General features: G+C 40.7%; 1 protein-coding gene across 9 annotated transcripts in view; it reads left to right on the top strand.

Moving 5' to 3' along the window:
- QKI (QKI, KH domain containing RNA binding) overlaps positions 1-9173 on the top strand; it is a 151601-nt gene extending 142428 nt beyond the window's left edge. For 8 of the 9 annotated variants that reach the window (XR_013777820.1, XM_079333476.1, XM_079333478.1 and 5 more), the window contains one exon: positions 8-6410. Coding sequence is in view for 8 of the 9 variants with exons in the window: in XM_079333476.1 (XP_079189602.1) it covers positions 8-24 (17 nt within the window). In the remaining variant the exon portion in view is untranslated. Of the gene's footprint in view, positions 1-7; positions 6411-9147 lie in introns of those variants that run through there. The other variant, XM_079333477.1, reaches the window with a different exon arrangement.
- The last annotated feature ends 9104 nt before the right edge of the window (positions 9174-18277 follow it).

Below are 18277 nucleotides of genomic sequence, written 5' to 3'. Positions count from 1 at the left end.
CACCCAGCCGCCACCGGCAACTAACCTATGACCTTCTGACCTCTGAACTCTTCACCCAATGATGACCTGACCATGCCTGCCTGCTGATCAGTTAACTGGTAAACGCCTTTGCTTGCCTGTCTTCAGTGCAGCGAGCTGGGGCACTTGTCCGTTCGTCTTACCATCTAACAAAACAGACAAAGAAATTGTTGTCCTCCAACTCCGCTTTTTGTTGTTCTCCTGTTTGGGTGAAAGTGGTTCTAGAACCTGCACTGAATAGTAGTAAAGCAATAAGGTCCAACTCATCCCTCCGCACTGATCATCCTCTAGTGTCCCGCCCCAAGCGAACGGTAAGGAGGCCTCGCACCAGATGGAGACAGATGTCCCTTAACTACCCGATGACAGAGGCAGTTACTGTGAGAGACTTCTAGGAATATTTTTCTTCTCAGAAAAAAAAAAAAAGAAAAAAAAAATTTAAAAAGTCAAAGCTCTCTCTGAATGTACTGTGTGATGATGCATCATGCATGAACCTTTGGTCAGGGATGTCATTGGGGAAGGGATTCCAAAAAGTATTCAAAATTTGATATGCTGTTTAGTCACTACCAGTGCCCTCAAAGGGCAGATGTTGCAGCCTTTTTTCTATTGCCTGCCAAATTGGACGTTTTAAAGGAACGTGTGCCATGAAATGCAGATTACGATGACTTTTCAGAACTACATTAATGCAGAGAACAAAACAGCAACACTATTAAAGCGAAATAAAAGTTGAAATTGTTTTAACCATATTTTAATCTCCTTGGAAGATTACATGAGAACAAGGTACATGCATTATGTGTCACATTACTGGGCAAACTGTTCAAATATTTTTTTTAAACCTCCCTGTATAGAAAAAATTTCATTAAGGATGTAAAAGCCATGCTTGCCTATTTGCTGTATACATGTAATGAAATTGTAGATAAAGTGTAGTGCATTGAAACAAAATGAACAAAAAAGTAGATACTTTTACTATACAAGGGTGCTGGTGCAGAAAAAAAAATATATTTTTGGAAATGTAGCATTTTATACTTTCAAGTGTTATAAAAAAAAGAAAAAAAGAACAAAGAAACCCTTTATTTCATTAAATGATTTTTTCTGGTGGTTGTCAAGAAACAAAAGACCAAAAGAGCCTTTTAGTCTTTCTTTTTTATTTTTTAAGTATTGGAATAAGTCTAAAGAAAAGGAAGTGCCTTATTTTCTTCATGGTCATTTAGTCAAATGTCTTGTATAATCAGCTTCTCCCTCAGACAAGTTACTGCATGCTACTCAGTCGCCCAGTATGTGAAAGAAGCTGTGAGGGAAGACAAATGATGAGTTGACCATATTAATTACCTGATTTTTGCCATACTAGTGTGATGTGACTTTGCCAAAATCTCATTAAGTGAAGTATTTGCTAAGTTTTCATCAAACCAGCCCATTATTATTTCAACCCCTCTACTTTTTAAATCATAGCAAACGCTGTACTTGTGCAACGTAAACCAAAGGGTTCTGTGATACAGACTGTCTCATGCTAAAGGAGATTATTAGCTGACAAATGTTTGTAGAGCTGGAAGTTATGTCATTTTTGTTCAGGGATGGAGAAGAGTTTTCCTGATTTTGGTTGAAATAAATATTACACCAACTGTAGTAGGCTTCGGCATCACCCACATGGATGTTCTGCAGATAATGAAACTGAAAGTGCTTAGTGAGTTTTCAGTCAGTGACTGAGCACATCCCCAGTTTCCACGAGCAGCTCCTGCAGTGGCAAACAGCACGGAAGTTAGTTACTTTTCAGCTCATCTTTGACTATTTTGAGATCTGGCCCATTGGCTTTTCTTCAAAAGATAAGCAGGAGAAGGACTTCAGCCATTTGAAGTCCAGCTATACCTTATTTTTAACCCTTGTTTCCACATGAGGTTCAGATAGCTGGGCAATTGCAAGAGCTGAAGCTGTTGAACGCACAGTATTTAGTTCTGAAAACATTAAGTATTACTTTGTGGGGCTCAGTACTAAACTTGGCAAATATCAGGTGATAATTTTATTCCCCTCTTGTCAACTTATTCTCCTCCTGCAAATCTTCACAGCTTCCAAATGAAAGGTCAATAGTAAGCTAAGAGGGCTTACATTTTCAAGCACCTGCATGGTGACCTCATCTAACATCTTGTCTCACCTGGAAATAATTATCAGTTTATTTACTATGCAATAGACATTCATCCTTTCGTATTCAGCTAGATTTTTGTTTATTGTGCCACCGGCTTTGTCTTCCTGTTACACATACAGTTGTGTTGATTTTATTTACAGTATATGCTGTGCCATTTTGATTTTATTTTGGTTGGTTGGTTGGTTGAATAAACTTGCGACACTCAAACATTTGAAGAGAGATTTGCTAAAACAATACCAGTATTTGATCCAGTTTCATCTCAACTATGATAAAACCTGGATGCTTTAGACATTTATCAAAGGTCTTTTACTGAGGGGGGGAGGGGAAGTGTATGGGATAGATGTGTGACATGTGAAAGTAATGTTTGCTCTGAACAAACTTATGAAAACTTAGTTGACAAAATTTTGGATCAACTTAAAAAGCATGACTTTTGAAATCTCTGAATGCCTTGGTTCTCAGTATTATCATTCTTTAATGACTTTTTCTTTATTAAAATAAGTAGTTTTAAGACTTCTTTCTGACAGTATTATGTAATTTTTTTAGAGTGGGTAGATGGGAGTGTCGCTTGTATGTAACCGTACAGATGACATGTATTTGTCTATTCTTTATTATCTTAGTAGTTTCATGCTATGTATGTACCATAACCAACCTATTGCCTATGAGAAACATGTAAGATAATGTATTTACAGCCATTGTTACAAGTTTATAATGTATTTTTCTATCTTGTTTTATATGTATGTTATATAACATTCAAAAGAATTTTTTTCCTGATTGAGAAAAAAGGATACAAAATGCAAAACCCACAATTTTGATAACTGAAAAATTGCCAATTGTTTTGCAGTACTTTATTATATTGGGAGTGTTGTCTTTCTTGGGCTTTTAGTTAGCTACTGGATGAATACATTAGACATATTTGGGTTTTAGTTGGGTTTTTACATAGCTTGCATTTTAATTCTTTGGTTCTTTGCTGTTTCTATTAACCCATAGCATTATTTTAATAAATGTTATAATACCAACCTACTAACTCTGGACTATGTCTGTTTATTAACCATTACATGTTTAATTAAAATAAACAAATAAAGACGGAAGAATGTAAAGTCTTGAGTTACTGGACTAACCCTGAAGAACGTGACCACAGATAACACAACGTGACTTGTTTTTATGTTGTTTGTCAGCTGACATTCTGCACACTACTATTAAGTTGGCTTTGGTCATTCTGGCCTTTTACCTTGGGGAATAGGTGCCAGTAGAAATGGGAACAAAGTAGCATTTTTTGAGGCATTCTTCTTGTAGAGTCTCGCCACTTGCCTTTCAGCATCTGCATTACTAATTCCACACTTTCTTTTTCTTTCTCTAAAATAATTACTATTGGCTGACAGCAAAAGATGCCAGTGTATTGGTAAATCGTGACGGTGTACAGAAACCAGTTTGATTCTTTGTTGAACCATTCAGAGATTGCAGTTAATTGCACAGTAATTTGTGATTTGTTGGTTTTGGCACCTCATTCACTGTTGCATCATGTGACGTTTCTAAGCACAAAATATTTCTGGGTAGAATTGCTGTACATTGAAACACAAAACCTGGGGATTTCCTTTGGCAAAAGTGGCTTATTTATGCCATGCTATTTCAAGTAACTTTTTTTTTTGTACTTCTGCTGAAGTCTATCAGTATTGCCTAGCTCAGGGGAGTACAGCTTCTGTAAGCCAAAGGTCAAACTGGATCTTTTCCTAACGACTGCAGAAAGTACAAAAATACACCTTTCACTAAATTACCAAGCAACATCCATTTCAAATTCCACAGCTGCCTTTATGTGATATTTATCCCCGTGGATGACTGAAGCAGCATGAATGCAGGGAATTGAAATGGTGAAAATGCTGTTTTGAATGTACATCTATGCAAATATTTTTACAGAAACACTTTCCCTTTCTTAGAACTGCACTATCTGAGGCTCCTCTACATTTCCCAGGTAGTTATAGATTTGTAATCTTGAGTGGGCAGTAATTACTGCTAATGTCGAGGGAGATCCTCAATGTAGATAACTTTTCAGATGTCAACAGTTTTCTTCCTGAAAATCCTTTTTTTTTTTTCCTGTAGATAGTAAAAATTCAGATGAGGAATCTGAATCTGTTCAAATTCCTCCTTTAATTTATGACGTTTGGAACTATTTATCTTGACATACATGCAATATAAAACTTTATAAATAGTTCTCACAGTACTACTAGTAATTAAAATTTTATGCATCCTTATTTTATAGAGAAAAATAGTCTAGCTTTGATGATGTTAGTTTTCTAATGGCACGTAGTTCTTTGTTTTACAAAAATTTTAGGTAGAGCTGAAATGCAGATTCATTTTGAATAGTTTCACTTGTGCAGAATTTTAATTTTTAATTTAACAGATCATGTTGTGATTCTAAAACTCAGCCACAGGCAGGTGATAAGAATATTAGATATTTGCAACAGATAATATTAGTACATTTTGACTGGATAATGGAATAAGTGTCATTAAAGAGCAAATCATTTATATTCCTGAAGAATTTTATCAGAGATGCACATGTAATTTGATTAAGTACTCTGTCCAGTATAGGTGAAACTATTCAGATGGAACAAAACTTTAACGTTTTATATTGAACAACACTTCTATTTACAGAACTACTGCTTTTCTGTAATATTGTCTATTATTTTGTATTTTTATCAATAGGTATTAACTACTGTTATACTTGTCCACAGTGCATTTTCATCTCATTCTTCAGTATATGCAGTAGTCGAAGTTGCTGTAAATTTTGTAGTACTTTAAAGCTGAAAGACAGAAAAAAATAGGAAAACTCTAAAATGAAAATAATATATTCATTATTGTTGTCCACTAAAGGCATTTCTCCATTTACCTGAGTGCCTGTCTGGAAATCTAAGTATTTTATACTTTGCCTGCTTACAGGAAAGACGTGAGCTGTTTTTAGAAGTGAATTTGAGGATGACTTCAATACTGTTAAATCACTGAAGTTAGCTTCTTTTTCTTTATTATTATTCTGCGGTTAAATTGTTTTAGCATTTGAAAGATCATACATTCAAGACAATTAGATCATTGATCCAATAAAGTGGGATTTATCTTCGGGTAAATTCTTTTGATAGGTAAAATATAAACAAAAATATCATCTAGCCTTTAAAAATAACATCTGAGCAATGCTGTTCACATCTTAAATGTTGTACCAAAGTACAACAGATTTGGTCTCTCCAAGAGTATTTTTGTGCATAAGTGCCTTCGAGAACATCCTTCAGATATTTTTAATGAGCATATGTTCAGTGTATTGACAACACTGATCTTTTATTTGAACGTGCCTTTTAAGAGTGTGTCAAAAATCCACATGTAGCAAAAGGTTTATTGCCAGATTGTACTCCATGCGGGGGACCACTACAAGGTTTTCTGCCCTGAAAATGCAGGGAAACATTGAAGTGTGTTACCATCCATTAAGAAATTAACTTGGGGGAAACATACTTGGGAGCATACGAAACTGAGTTCTTTGTGTCTGGATAAAAATACCAGTTATCAGCAATAGCACGTTGTGCAGAATGAAATCTGAGTAACACATTCCTGGGGCTAGACGTACATGATTGTTCCCGGAATTTCTGTTTTAATACGTTTGATATGTTTTTCTAAAACACTGTTAATGGAGTACTGTCCAAATAACACATGACCCATACCATTAACACGTGATAATCAATGTGGAATCAAACTGGTTAACGCAAGTACAGTGCTCTTCCTTCTCTGTGCCTGCGCACTAATTGCAGGTGGTGCATAGGGCTGGGGTTAGGCACAGCAGGCTGCAGTCCTGATTTCTTGGTGCCTGCAGTTTGGGTGTCCATTTTGACAGCAGACTAACTGGAGGAGTCTGCCTCCAAGGCAAAGATTAACTGAGGTCTGAAACTTAGAATTAATTGAAAATACAGCAACAATAAAGCGACATATATACATATATGCTTTGACTTGTATTATGGCAGTTTGTGTGAAACATTTAAGGTTTTGTTTGTGCAAAATAATGTATTCTGAGGGGAAAAGCAAACATGGACGTTGCCAAAACACATGTAAATAAACACCACTTAATGACTGTACATTATGTGCAATAAAGTAACTGGAAAAAGTGCATGTACTTTATCCTCAAAAGAAAACTGACAGCTCTCAAAGCTGTAGCTATAGTTTTATTTTCTGAAAAGTTAAATTTTATTCTGTATCTAAACCGCAGAATAAAGAATGTACATTTTTCACACTTAAATTTTCATTAATGCTTCTAGCAGTGTTATGGAAGATGTTAATTGTTGAAGAGGCTTAAACTTTCATGGTCGTCTGATTATCAGGGTATATTTTGTTTAACAGTTTCTTATTGCATATGCTGTTGTTTGTAACTAAATGAAGAAAGTATGCATTATATATCATAAGCATGCAATACACATTATGCATATGGGTTTGTGGATGCATCATATCTATAAATTTTGCAGATAACCACATGATTTTGGTGATATTGTACTTTTGCAGTCATAATTGTATGAACAATTGTTCAGAGCAAATAAGAAAGAGGAGTACTACTTCACTGTAACTTCAACACATTGGTTTAGGGCATAATTTCTGATTACTGTAGAAAATTAAGGTGTCTGCCACCCCCACCTAGTGTGAACCTAGCAAGAAACACACTTTTGGGGAGAGCCAGATTATGGTGTTCTATATTTTCCTTAATATTTATGTGAGGATGCGTAGTTTTAGTTAAGGATAATTTCTTTACCAAGGTATCGTTTGCTAAAAATGCCTTTTACTTCACACTGCTTAAATAAAAAATGTTTGCTTCAGAACTAAGTGAAGTAGCTAAGGTTAAGTGTGGCATCTTTAGAAGTCTGATAGAGTAGGGGAGAGGAGGCTGAATGCCATTGTTCAGGTACACTTCTGCACACCCTACAAGGATGAAAAGTTTGGCATAATTAGTCTGAAGACAGCTTCCATGATGAGTCTCACCAAAATAATGGCATATAGTTGATCTGAGCTAGCTGTAGTCTTAGAAGTTCACAGGATGTAGGGATGCTTTTGGCATGTGCCACTTGAGCAGGTAAAGCAGCCTTTGCCATCTCTGCTGTTGCACTGAGTGCCAGCTGCCTGTACCCTGTAGTCCTGGCCTGGAGAGTGGGCACAGCCTCACTTTCTGTGCTGTCTCTTGCTGCACTGTGCAAACCCCCTCCTTCATCCATCCAGATCCCTAGAGAGCAAAATTGTGTTGACCTTTCGTGTCTCTTGCACCAAGTCAGTAATACCTGTTTGTGGTCACGTTCACATTAGGAATTGCATTTATAGGTCTACACATTAAAGCTAGAGGTAGAGTTTAAAGACTAGGAATCTTTTATCAACAGACTTTATCACCATTCTACCAGCACTGTCTATGTGTTTTGGTATGTTTATTGGGGTTGGCCTGACCTTACTAGATGGCTCCTCATTTTATTACTACAGTTATTTTAGTTCCTTGAGGCAATACAAGCTTAACCATTATCAGTGTCAAAATAATGAGAGAGATTCATAGCAAAGAGTACAAAGTGCAGTGCCAGAAATTACTCTTTTCATGTTGGCATTCAGGTCTGCCAGCAAAAGTAAAAAGAGACTTTATCCAACTGTTATTGGTGTCTCTGTGAAGTTCTCAAACAGTTAAAAGTACACAACTGACAGGCAGTTCCTGTTGAGTTGAAGTCTAAAATTTTAGAATCACAAATAATCAGCTACTCCCTAAAAAGGTGTGAGGTTTTGGGTTTTTTTTTTTTTTCACGAAGTAGCATAGCATATATTTGTCCTTTTTTGATTTCTATCACAGTATTTTCAAAGTGTTTTCATCTTCAGCAATAAATAAGGCTACTACTTTGAAGAGTAAACTGGATAAACTTAGGTGAGGTTCAAGGAAAAAACCATCAAATAATGGCACACCTCAAGACTGCATCATTTCAGCAACTTGCCAGTAGATGAAGGTGTTTTCTCTAAAGTTCATGTATTTGTGAGCACCTTATACAGGCAAGAGGCTAAGCAGAGAAATTATTTTTGTTTGTAGAAGTTTTTCAGAATGAATTCTATAAATTTGCTGTTCACTGAGGGTGGCCTTTATTAAGCAGGTGATACTTCCTGAAGGTAGGAAGTTCCCAGGTCCTCTTGCCATAGGTCAGTCATTGGACAAACAAGTGTTTAGTGTTGATTCTGATTTGCTTTCATACTCATATGAAAATGAAGCCACATCTTTTGTATCCAGGTCTTTTTAATATAATGACAGATGTATCAGTCTGTACCTCCTAGAGCAGTGTTTTAAAGGGATTTTTTATTTTAAATTGAAGTTATTTCAGTAAAAAGGCAGGCTGAGTGAGCAAGAGTGTTATGGGAAATGTGTTAATATATGATAAAGATACTGTGATCACTGTTTTAAAGTCTCACTGTGTTATGTGTATTAGAAATCCACAATGAAATGTTAGTGTAATACTTATCTTGTTGTCTACACCTTTCCAATTAGGATTTCCAGACAAGGTGGTTTTCATGAGACTGAAACTACCTTGTGCAGTTCAGAGGTAGTGAAATGATGAGATAACTGCAGATCACTCCTATGCATGTGCCTTTCATAGAGCACAGCCTTCTTAAGGTCTTGACCTCAAATATTGGGTAAAACATTGTAAATTTGTGATGCAGGGAGCACAGTTTATTTGTTAGCCTATCTGCTAACCATTGAATGTTCAAATGTCACTTCCAGTTAGGAAATGTTACTGCATGTTAATTGCTGTGGCAAATTCCTTGTCTTGTTTTTAACATGGGCACAATCTGGAGACCTTCCCATGCATACTACTCTAGTAAATCTCTGGATCATTTTTATGGTCTTTCATGAAGAGTGGCTCTAGTACTGCTGAGGGGGGCACAAGGCAATTACTTTCATGCCCTTGTGTGACTTTTCCCATATAACTTTAGTGATGAGACAATTTTGATTCTCTCCCTGAAAGGCAACGAATGAAGCAAATCTTCAGCTTTTTTTTCTGAGAGAAAATAGGAAATGTGTACCAATGTTGACTGAAAGAAGATAAAGAATAACTAAAATCAGAGGTTTGAACCCTGTCCTGAACATTACTCTGGACTTTATATAAGCCAAGAAGAGGAGGCAACCCTAAACAAGAGCAGCACTGTCAAGCCTGGTGTTTACTGTGATGACAAGAAGTCCATCAGAGACTGTAGGCTGGAATTTTAAGTGAAGAAAATTGAAATTATCTTGGTCCTTGAAGAACTGGTTCACTATATCTCCCTGTTATCTTAAGCAAGCTTGTTAATTTCTCTGTAGGAAATTTTCCCCTTCTTCAGCCTAATTTGAATTCTTGTTCTTTTATTCTGAGGTTCTGCCCTGCCCCTTTCCGTGCTGGCTTGCATTTCATAGACAAATTCTCCCTTCATTAGGATGGTGAGGTGGCACAGGTTCGTCTTGGTACAGAAAGACAAGAAGCAAGACTTCAGGTCTAGATCAGGATGTTCAAGTGTGACATTATTTAGAAAGCCTGTTTTACATACACATGACTCCAAGCCGATGGAAGAGAACTATTTCAATAGTGAAGGCACAAATCTAATGGTGGGAACACCAGGGTTTTAGATGTGTCTTTCATTGCTGATGATTTGTGCAGTTTTGGGCAAGGCCCCTGCAGGCAAATCCACAAAATGCCACCATCATCTTAAGTGATGTGGCAAGATACAAAGTGTGGTCACCAATACTTTTATCAAAAGGATCTTTTTAATGGTCTTTTTAAAGTAAACACCATTTCCTTATCTTCTTTTGTTTGTTTCAAGCAACAACATCATCCAAAAATAAAGCCCTGGTAGCCAGAGACAACATACCTGCCTGAGTGCAGAGGGGAAAGCTGGTCTGTAAATGCCCATCTTTCCACCACCCCCTCAGTAACCAGCTGGGCAGCTTGGCTGCTTGGGTCTGTCTCTCTCAGGCATTTTCACATGCGCAGCATGTGTGGCTGTAACTCTGCCCTTGGCATTCCCCAGCTACCCATGATGAAAGCTACGCTTTTACTCAAGTACCTTTGGTGCTCTTGTTCTGAATCTTTGTCCCTGTCAGTGAAATGAGGTTAACAGGAGAACCCCAGCAGAGTGTAAGCTGTGGATGGCCACGTTTGAGATTGCAGTATGCTCAAGCTGTACAATGCTGAGTGCACTCCAGTATCATCACAATGTCCAAGTGTCTCACCATCTTGAATGTACTTGAGAATAAAGCACAAAAGCAAAACAAAATACCTTTGACTTCTTACTTAGTCAAACCCATGCTAAAGTTTCCAGAATCTCGTAGGCCAGCTGAGCCCTAGTCTCAGATCAAACCACCTCAGTTAGTACCTCCAGTAGTACTGTCTCAAGGGATGCCCATCTCAAGAAATGATGGGCACAAGCTACTCCTGGGCAGATCCTCATTTGGCACAAGGGGAAAATTTTTTACAAGGAACACAGCAGCCATTGGAATAATCTCTCCAGTTTTGCACACCTTTAAGGGTCAGCTGGACAGCAAACTAGCCCATGTCTAGACCTTGCTTTTACCAAAAAAGGTTGGACTAGATAGTCCTTGCAATCCCTTCCAACCTGGCATTCTATGATTGGGTTCAAAACAGTCTGAGTCCCACAGCCTCACTGGGGGAGCTGCATTCCTGGTTTTCACAGTTGGCAAGTCCAAGGGGAGGCAAAGGGACAGAGATGCAATTGCAGGAAACTGCACTGCTTTGTCTCTTCACCAGTGAAATGTAGAAGTGGGGAGCACTTACAGCACCTGAGACCAGGGAGGACCAAAAAAAAAAAAAAAGGGATTCTATTGAAAACCTGGTTTGCAGGAGTGAGATTTGCTCTGCAGTCAAATGAGGTTCAACTCTCAGCATAACATACAATTTTTGAAACTGAAATGCCTTAAAATAATTAACTTTGAGGCAAGAACAACAGTGTTTGCAGCTTCATGCCTATAGATGTGAATGATTACATGTGGGATACAGATTTTTCAGTGAGCTTTCAATTTGCTTTGGAAGAAGGGAGATAAATGCTACAAGTTTGGATTTCTCAAGCAAGAACCAGGGTTAGCAGGTAGATAAAAAACAAAATCATCTCATCAGCCACATCACTAACCTCAGCAAAATTCGACTTTAACCAGTTTACCCCTGGTCACACTCAACCACAAGACAGCTGGCAACCAAACACTTTTGGCCAACAGAGCTATATTGGAAGGTGGAGAAGGGGGAATTTACCTCCTCAGCCAAGACTCTTCTAAAATTCTATCTTGGTGAAGTAAGCAATTGCATTTTACTAGTCATGTACTTCACAATGATAATAATAAATTATATTTATGAAGTAGGACTTCCACCTGCTCTGAATTTGTCTTCAGAATTCCCTCTGTGAAGGAACCTTGAAATAAATTATTTCCACTCTGGCAAGCACCTGCTTTAAAACAAAGGTGAAGCCAATGAATGAAATAGCCAAAACACCTGACTCCTTTTAGGAGGGAGGGAAGCAGTAAATAATGTTGCCTCAGAGCAATTTCTCCCTTGTCCTGCCTTTCCCCTTGCAGTTTGCTCTCACTAATCACTGTGAGCCGGACTGTGCACGTGGAAGAATCCTTCAGACGAGTCAGTGGGGCTGCTCATGTGAGTAATTTGTAAAGCACTCAATCAGGGCAATCAAGCCCTGTGGTATTAGACTAATTTTGGCTATAAATTCCCTAAGCAAAGGCTTTTATTCTTGTCAGTAAAACAGTGGATGCAATTCTGGTGGCAGTGCTTTTTGTTTTTTTCTTTTTCACTCCCCCCAACTTCTCATTTCTTCTCACCTCTCCCTCACACTCAGAGAGCACTAAGAGACTCGGGAAGCAGCAGCTTTGACAGCAGTGCTAACATGCCTGCCTTCTCTGAGCAATTCCTTGGGGCGATTTAGCAATGTCACTCTGGCTCTCAGCCTTTCTTTCAAGTCAGGAGCCTCGCAGCTTCCAGCAGTTGGGAAAGGGAGAGCCCGGTGCAAAGGCAGGGAAGGTTCCGCTGGTGGCTGGCAGCAGCAGGAGAGTCTGGTTGTGCCGGTGAGTCAGCCGAGCCACTCGCTCCACTTGCTTATTCCAGCCACACACAGGCAAGTGCAGGCAGGGAAAATTCCTGCTTTGATTGTGAGGAAAGGGCCTGCTTATGCCACCACAATAAACTCTGCTTTCCCAGAATGAAATCTCACCAGGCGTAATTGCAAAAATCCTGGGATAAAATACTTCTGCTTAACCCCTGACACATCTTGTTCTTTTCACTGGGAGAAAAGTAGTCATTTATGGTTTGGTGTTTTGTTTTTCGTTTTGTTGGGGTTTTTTTTTTAAATTCAATTACCAGCTTTGATGTGTCTAAAATGGGAAAATGGCAGAGAATACAATATCTCCTGTCTGCATTGCTACCTATACACTTGCATATAAATAGCACTTCTTTTGTTTCATGGGTTGGAGTAGAGGCTGAAGAGACAAACTGACAGTGCAGCGGCCCTTTTCCTTTGTAGTGGATCTAATAGGCCTGCAGTATGAAAAATGCTACTTATGCTTTGCTTTTAGGCTGAAACTCACCCTGTGCAGAGGTCTAGCGAGGGCAGAGGCCCCACTCAAATCCTGCTGAGCCTTCAGAAAGCTTTCCATGTTCCCTACAGTAGGTACAGGGATTCAGACAGTTTTGCATTCTATTTATGGCTAAAGGCATGTAAATAATACCTTTATGACTCAGGTATGTCTTGAAATATGCAACCTGATGGCAGACAGTTCTACTTTTTTTGTGCAGATATTTGTTCTGAACCACATGGCTTGTGAGTCATGAAATATTAATGGCCATGCAAATCTTCTCTTCTGTATCACAAGCTTTTCTGTGTTCCTGACCCCTGACTTCCTTTAATCATCTCCTGGGTGTGTGGTCTGTTACTATTCTGAGATATCTTGTGAACAGGGGCAAAGTAATTACTTGATCCTTGCCTGCTGCAAGAATCTTTTTGAAAAGAAAATTGATAACTTCAGAGACACTTCCTCCTTGCATTAAAATCAGCCCCACCACCTTGCTTCACAAGATTTCTCTTTTGGTGGCCTGAATGCAGACCTGCAGTGTTCAGTGCTATTTTCATGACTGTAAAAACAGCCTTCTTGGATCTTTTAAATTGTCACCTTCTCCTCCACAGATTAATTACAATTTTTGGTCAGATGTTTTCTCCCCTTCTCTCTCACTCCCCCCTACTGATTTTTTTCCTAAGGCATCCTTATAAATACACTGTCCTTTTGTGACTTGTTACAGGAAGGCCCAATGATCTTTCAATGAGAAGCTGTAGTGCCTGTTAGTTATAGGCTTATCTTAGCCACCTCCCTAATAATTAGAGGCTGAATTATTGCCTGAAATAAGACTTAAAATTTTTTTTAAAGAACCAGGGCATGTATTTTTTGGCAGAAATCTCATTTTCTTTCTCCACCAACATCCCAAATACTAAGGATGTTAGCAGTGTGGGGAAATATGGAAATGCTCCTTAGCTCCCTGCCAAACATAGGGGAGGTCAGTGGTTTGGTGCCAGGCAGGTCTGACAGCCAAAGGAGAAGGAGATGCACAAGCAAGTACGGCTGGGGAAAGAGAAAGCTCCCATATGGGAAATGCATTTTCATGGTGAGTTATTTCAGTAAACCAGTGTGATGGAAGTACAGACACAAGTAGGTATTTGTACAATGAGCTCACAGCGACTGCCAAGGGCATGGTGTAACACAAGGGCAGTAATGACCACACAGTTTAATACAGGGTTGATAAATGTTCACCTACGAGTTTCTGATTTCTGGAGCAATTTTGCCCAAGTTGCAGGAGTCAGCAGTGCAGCACCAAAACCACTGCTTCTGAAGTGGTGGGTTTATACAGATGAGGAGGTGGGGAAGGCTAGCTCAGGTCAAAACATTCATTATCAGAGCAGAGATAAAGAAGCTGGGATACCTCAGGTGTTTGTAATGTGCCACTTTGTACAACCTGGAATGACATGTAAGAATCTTTCTGGGGCTCTGCACATCAGTCCTCAGTGTGAGCAATTTCTGAGCATCAGGGGCCAGCCTGGGAGGAATCCATGCCCTGGGTGTTACAGGGGCAAAAAAAACCCACCTCACCCTTGATTTCATTCAGCAGCAGGTGCCTACATGTCTTTGAGGACATAGATGTCTTTCTTTCACACTTTCTTTGGAGCTTTCTTTCCCCCAGATTGTTCTTGGTGACTTCCAGGTCCTGTGAGAAGGGCAGACACACAGCTTAGCTCACACAGGTGGCTGTTGTGAAGAAAATTTATTTGATGGCTTAAATCCTGTCAGCCTCCAAGCTGGGGCCCACCCACACAGTGACTGTGTGTCCTGTGCAGGGACCTGCAGTTCCTGCTCAGGCTGGTGGAAAGCTGATATGCCAGCAGCTGGTGGGTGCTGTGGGAGTCACTCAGAAAGCAGATGGACTAGAGAAGCCAGAGCATCCCTCCTGGCCCATCTGCAGACCATGGTGTCCCACCACAGGGTGATTCATAGGAGCCTAAATGGTGTTAATGAGCTCTGCTGCAGCTCTGGCTACCCTGCAGTCTGCAAAGGTGACAATTGCTAACTCAGGTTTTGGAAGGAGGCGAGCTCTGATCAGCTGAAAGGAGCAGTGAGTAATCCTCATCTACCTGGCTTTGTATCCAAGCTGTGAGTCATTCTAATGAGCTATACCAAAAGTGCTGACCTGCCCACCTCATGCTTCCTCACTTGAGACTCCAAGCTAACCTGCAGCCTTGGTGAGCCTTGGGGCTGCCTTTTGGGCAGAGGGGAACCTGGGACACTGGTTTTACTGCAAAATTTACCAGTGGAATAAGTGCTGTTGTAGGACATGTGCCAAAACACTTGGCATAAGTAACTAGGAAGCTTTCAGTGAGTTTTCTGTATTCGGCATCCCTGCTAAAACTGCAGAATTGGTTTTGATTTAAAGAATGTTTTCTTACCCCTCACAATCAAGGTTTTAGTTGCACATCACTGTGCAACCAGCTGGCTGGACTGGCGTGCAGTGACTGGGCAGAGGAGCTCATGGGATTATTGCTGTTTTACTCCATGTCTCTGTGTGTTCCTGGGGACAACATGAACAGCCTCTCCTGTCCTACCTGCTCTACAGTATGCCCACACTGCGGGGTGGGATGGTGCCCATCCTACCTCTTCAAAAGGCTTCTCCCCTGAGTGCAGAGCCTCAATGTCCTCTCTTGGCTTTCAGCTCCATGTGTGATACTGGGGATGGTGAAAGCTGTTTGCTTCTGGTTTGAATGCAAGGCATGGTCTGGCTTGGCTGCATGCAGAAAACTGCACAGGCTTCCCCTGGGTGCATGGCACTATTTAAAGTTAAAGCACTTTGCTATGGAAGAGGCAAGGATGAAGGTGAGGGCTAATAATGGAAGTTTATAAATGCAGCTGACATCCTAGCACCCTGTGTCTTTCAGGCTGTCCTTCATTTACTCTCCTGGTGCTGTCTCCTCTTTTAATGCTCTGTTGTTTTTTCTCCTGTGAGCAAAGTGCTGCTAAGAGTAACTGGGGTAGCTGAGTTTGATCCATTTACATGCCTATGGATATAGAGCCAGTTGTTATTTAACACTGAAATGTGTGAAATGATCCATGAAACCTCCAGGGTGAACTGTGCTAAGGGACACACTTTAATAATCTGTGGATTATACTCTACAATGCATATATATATATTATAGACTATATATTTATAGCTCATGACTAATATGGAAATCCCTCTTGTAGTTAATAGCTTCTAGTAGAGACCCATCCACATAACATTCCTGTGTGGGTGGGTGGCTGTTGGCACTAGCAGTGGGATGCCTGACTCTGGTCCTGATCTGGGCTTCTCAACTAGGCTCCTGCTCCTCATCAGCTGCAGGATGTGGGCAGCAATAAGGGCAGCTCAGCCCAGATTCCAGAAAGAGTCTGATACAAACAAGAGCTTTCCTCCCCTGTTACCTGCCTGGGCTCTCCATGGAGGTGGCTTGGTTGGATGTGAGTCCTTCAGACAGCAAAGCCTGTGTGAGGTTAGTGTGACTCACACTGAGCATCTCTTAAAGCCCATGGCAAGGGAGGTAGATGGTGAGATCCTGAGTCCTTTTCCACAGCCTTGAAACGGGACCATGCCTCCTCTTCTGCCTCTGAAGCTTCTCTGTCCTTCCTGCCTTTGCTTTGCCAAGTGAAAGTCCATCTGGGAGGTGTCCAACAATGTACACACACAGCCAGCTGGTTTCACTGAAACCTCATGTATTTCACAGATAGGCTGAGCTTCCCTAATGTAGCTCACTCATCCCTAGGGCCTTCCTATCTCACCGGAACAGGGGGAACTTCTCTGCCCCAAAATCCTCATCAAAAAGCACTTGCTCAGAGGTAGAGGAAGGCAAAACAGAGTGAGTTCTGCGGCTGAACTCATATTTAAGGAATTATTTCAAGCAGTCTGTACATTCCTTCTACTTATAATTTATTATTAACAGTCTGAGAGGAAGAAAAATAATTCATTAAACAATCAGGAAGGCATTCATAAGACATTATTGAGATCAGGTCTCAGGGAAACACATGAGCTTTCACAAATTTTAAGTTTTATCTACTCTGTTAAGTCATTTTACATAGGAAAATGAAACTTAATCCAGCTGCTCTCTCTGTAGCTGCTGCTCAAGGGGAAACAAATTCAGATCCACCATAATCTGACTAATAGGTTCAATATCAGCTCCTTCTTATCAGAGGGAAAGGAGCAGTTTCATCTCAGTTTCTGCAGTCTGCCCCATGCTTATCTATTCCCTGGTGGCCAGATTTCAGAGCAGACCAGTGAGAGGAGTCCCCTTCTGGGGGCTGGAAATTAAAATGCCTTGCTGTGAGACTCTTCTCCCTTGCTGCAGGCAGTTAGCAGGTGCTTTCTTTTCCAGATGGGAGTGGCTCATACTTGAGAAAAAAAGTTTGAAAAAGTTCAATTTCTCCCATAGCTCAAATCTGTACTGTTGGTTTAGCCAGCATGGAAGCAGTAAGGCACTGCAGCTGCTCAGGAAGCCCCTGCTCTCCTTCCAGTAAGTGATACTGGTACACTTGCCTCTAACCAGTGCACTACACTGTGGTAGCATGATTTAGTTTTGTTGAGAAGCTGAAGCTCACCCATCCTCAGTTCTCACCCCCATAGGTTGCTTTCTGAGCCTCTACCATTTACTTGCACTGTGCAGTGGTGATCCTGTATAGGAAGTGACTTGAAAAACATCATGAAGACATTTCTGGGAGCAGTGGAGCCTTCAAAGGAAAATTCTTGGGAAGCTGGAAATATGGTGGGAGGGAAAATATAATCTTTCTCTCATTTCAGATGAACTTCTGCCTTCCTTGAAATTCCTGTGAATTTCAAAGCCTTTGATAGTCATGAAACATCAGAGGAGCCTTTATGCTAAGCAAAACGTGTGTGAAAGCAGCACTGCTTCTGATCCTGCCAGGAGCTGCAGCACACCCTGTTCCTCTTCCTCATGTTTGTCTTCCCCCAGCTGATGCAGTCAATCTGCATTTGTCTGGGTGGTCGTGGCTGTGCCCTTACTCTGCTCTGTTGGATGGCACCAGAGCAAATCCCAGGGCAGAACTTGCCTGCATGGCCAGTGGCCACCCCTGCTGCTCTCCTGTGGACCTGATCCACAGGGATGCAGAGTGCACAGCTCAGTTTGGGTTTGTCCCAGCCTCGCTGATCCACAGGGATGCAGAGTTCAGGGCTCAGTTTGGGCTTGTCCCAGCCTCCCTTTGCAGGGTCAGTGTCAGGCAGTGAGGCCAGGGCACAGGGATTTCCTGGAAGAGCTCAGATGGCACCAGGCACAGGTGGCAGATTTATAGGCAGGCACAAATCACTGTGAATGCAGGTCACTGAAAAGGACAGCACAACCACCCCAGCTGGGAACTGTCCTTGGAACAGGTACAGCCTGTGGGGTGAAAAATTTCTTCTATGTAGCAGACCCAGCCACAGGAGACTGTGCAGGGGATGCTATAGAAAGCTGGAATATGATCCCCACAGGCCAGTCCTGAAGAGAAGCACAGATCTCTATGAGGAGGTACTGGCCTCCCACTTCCCA

This window comes from Erithacus rubecula, assembly GCF_903797595.1.
Source record: "Erithacus rubecula genome assembly, chromosome: 2".
In the NCBI taxonomy this organism is placed as follows: Eukaryota; Metazoa; Chordata; class Aves; order Passeriformes; family Muscicapidae; genus Erithacus; species Erithacus rubecula.
This window is presented reverse-complemented; position numbering and strand designations above follow the sequence as displayed.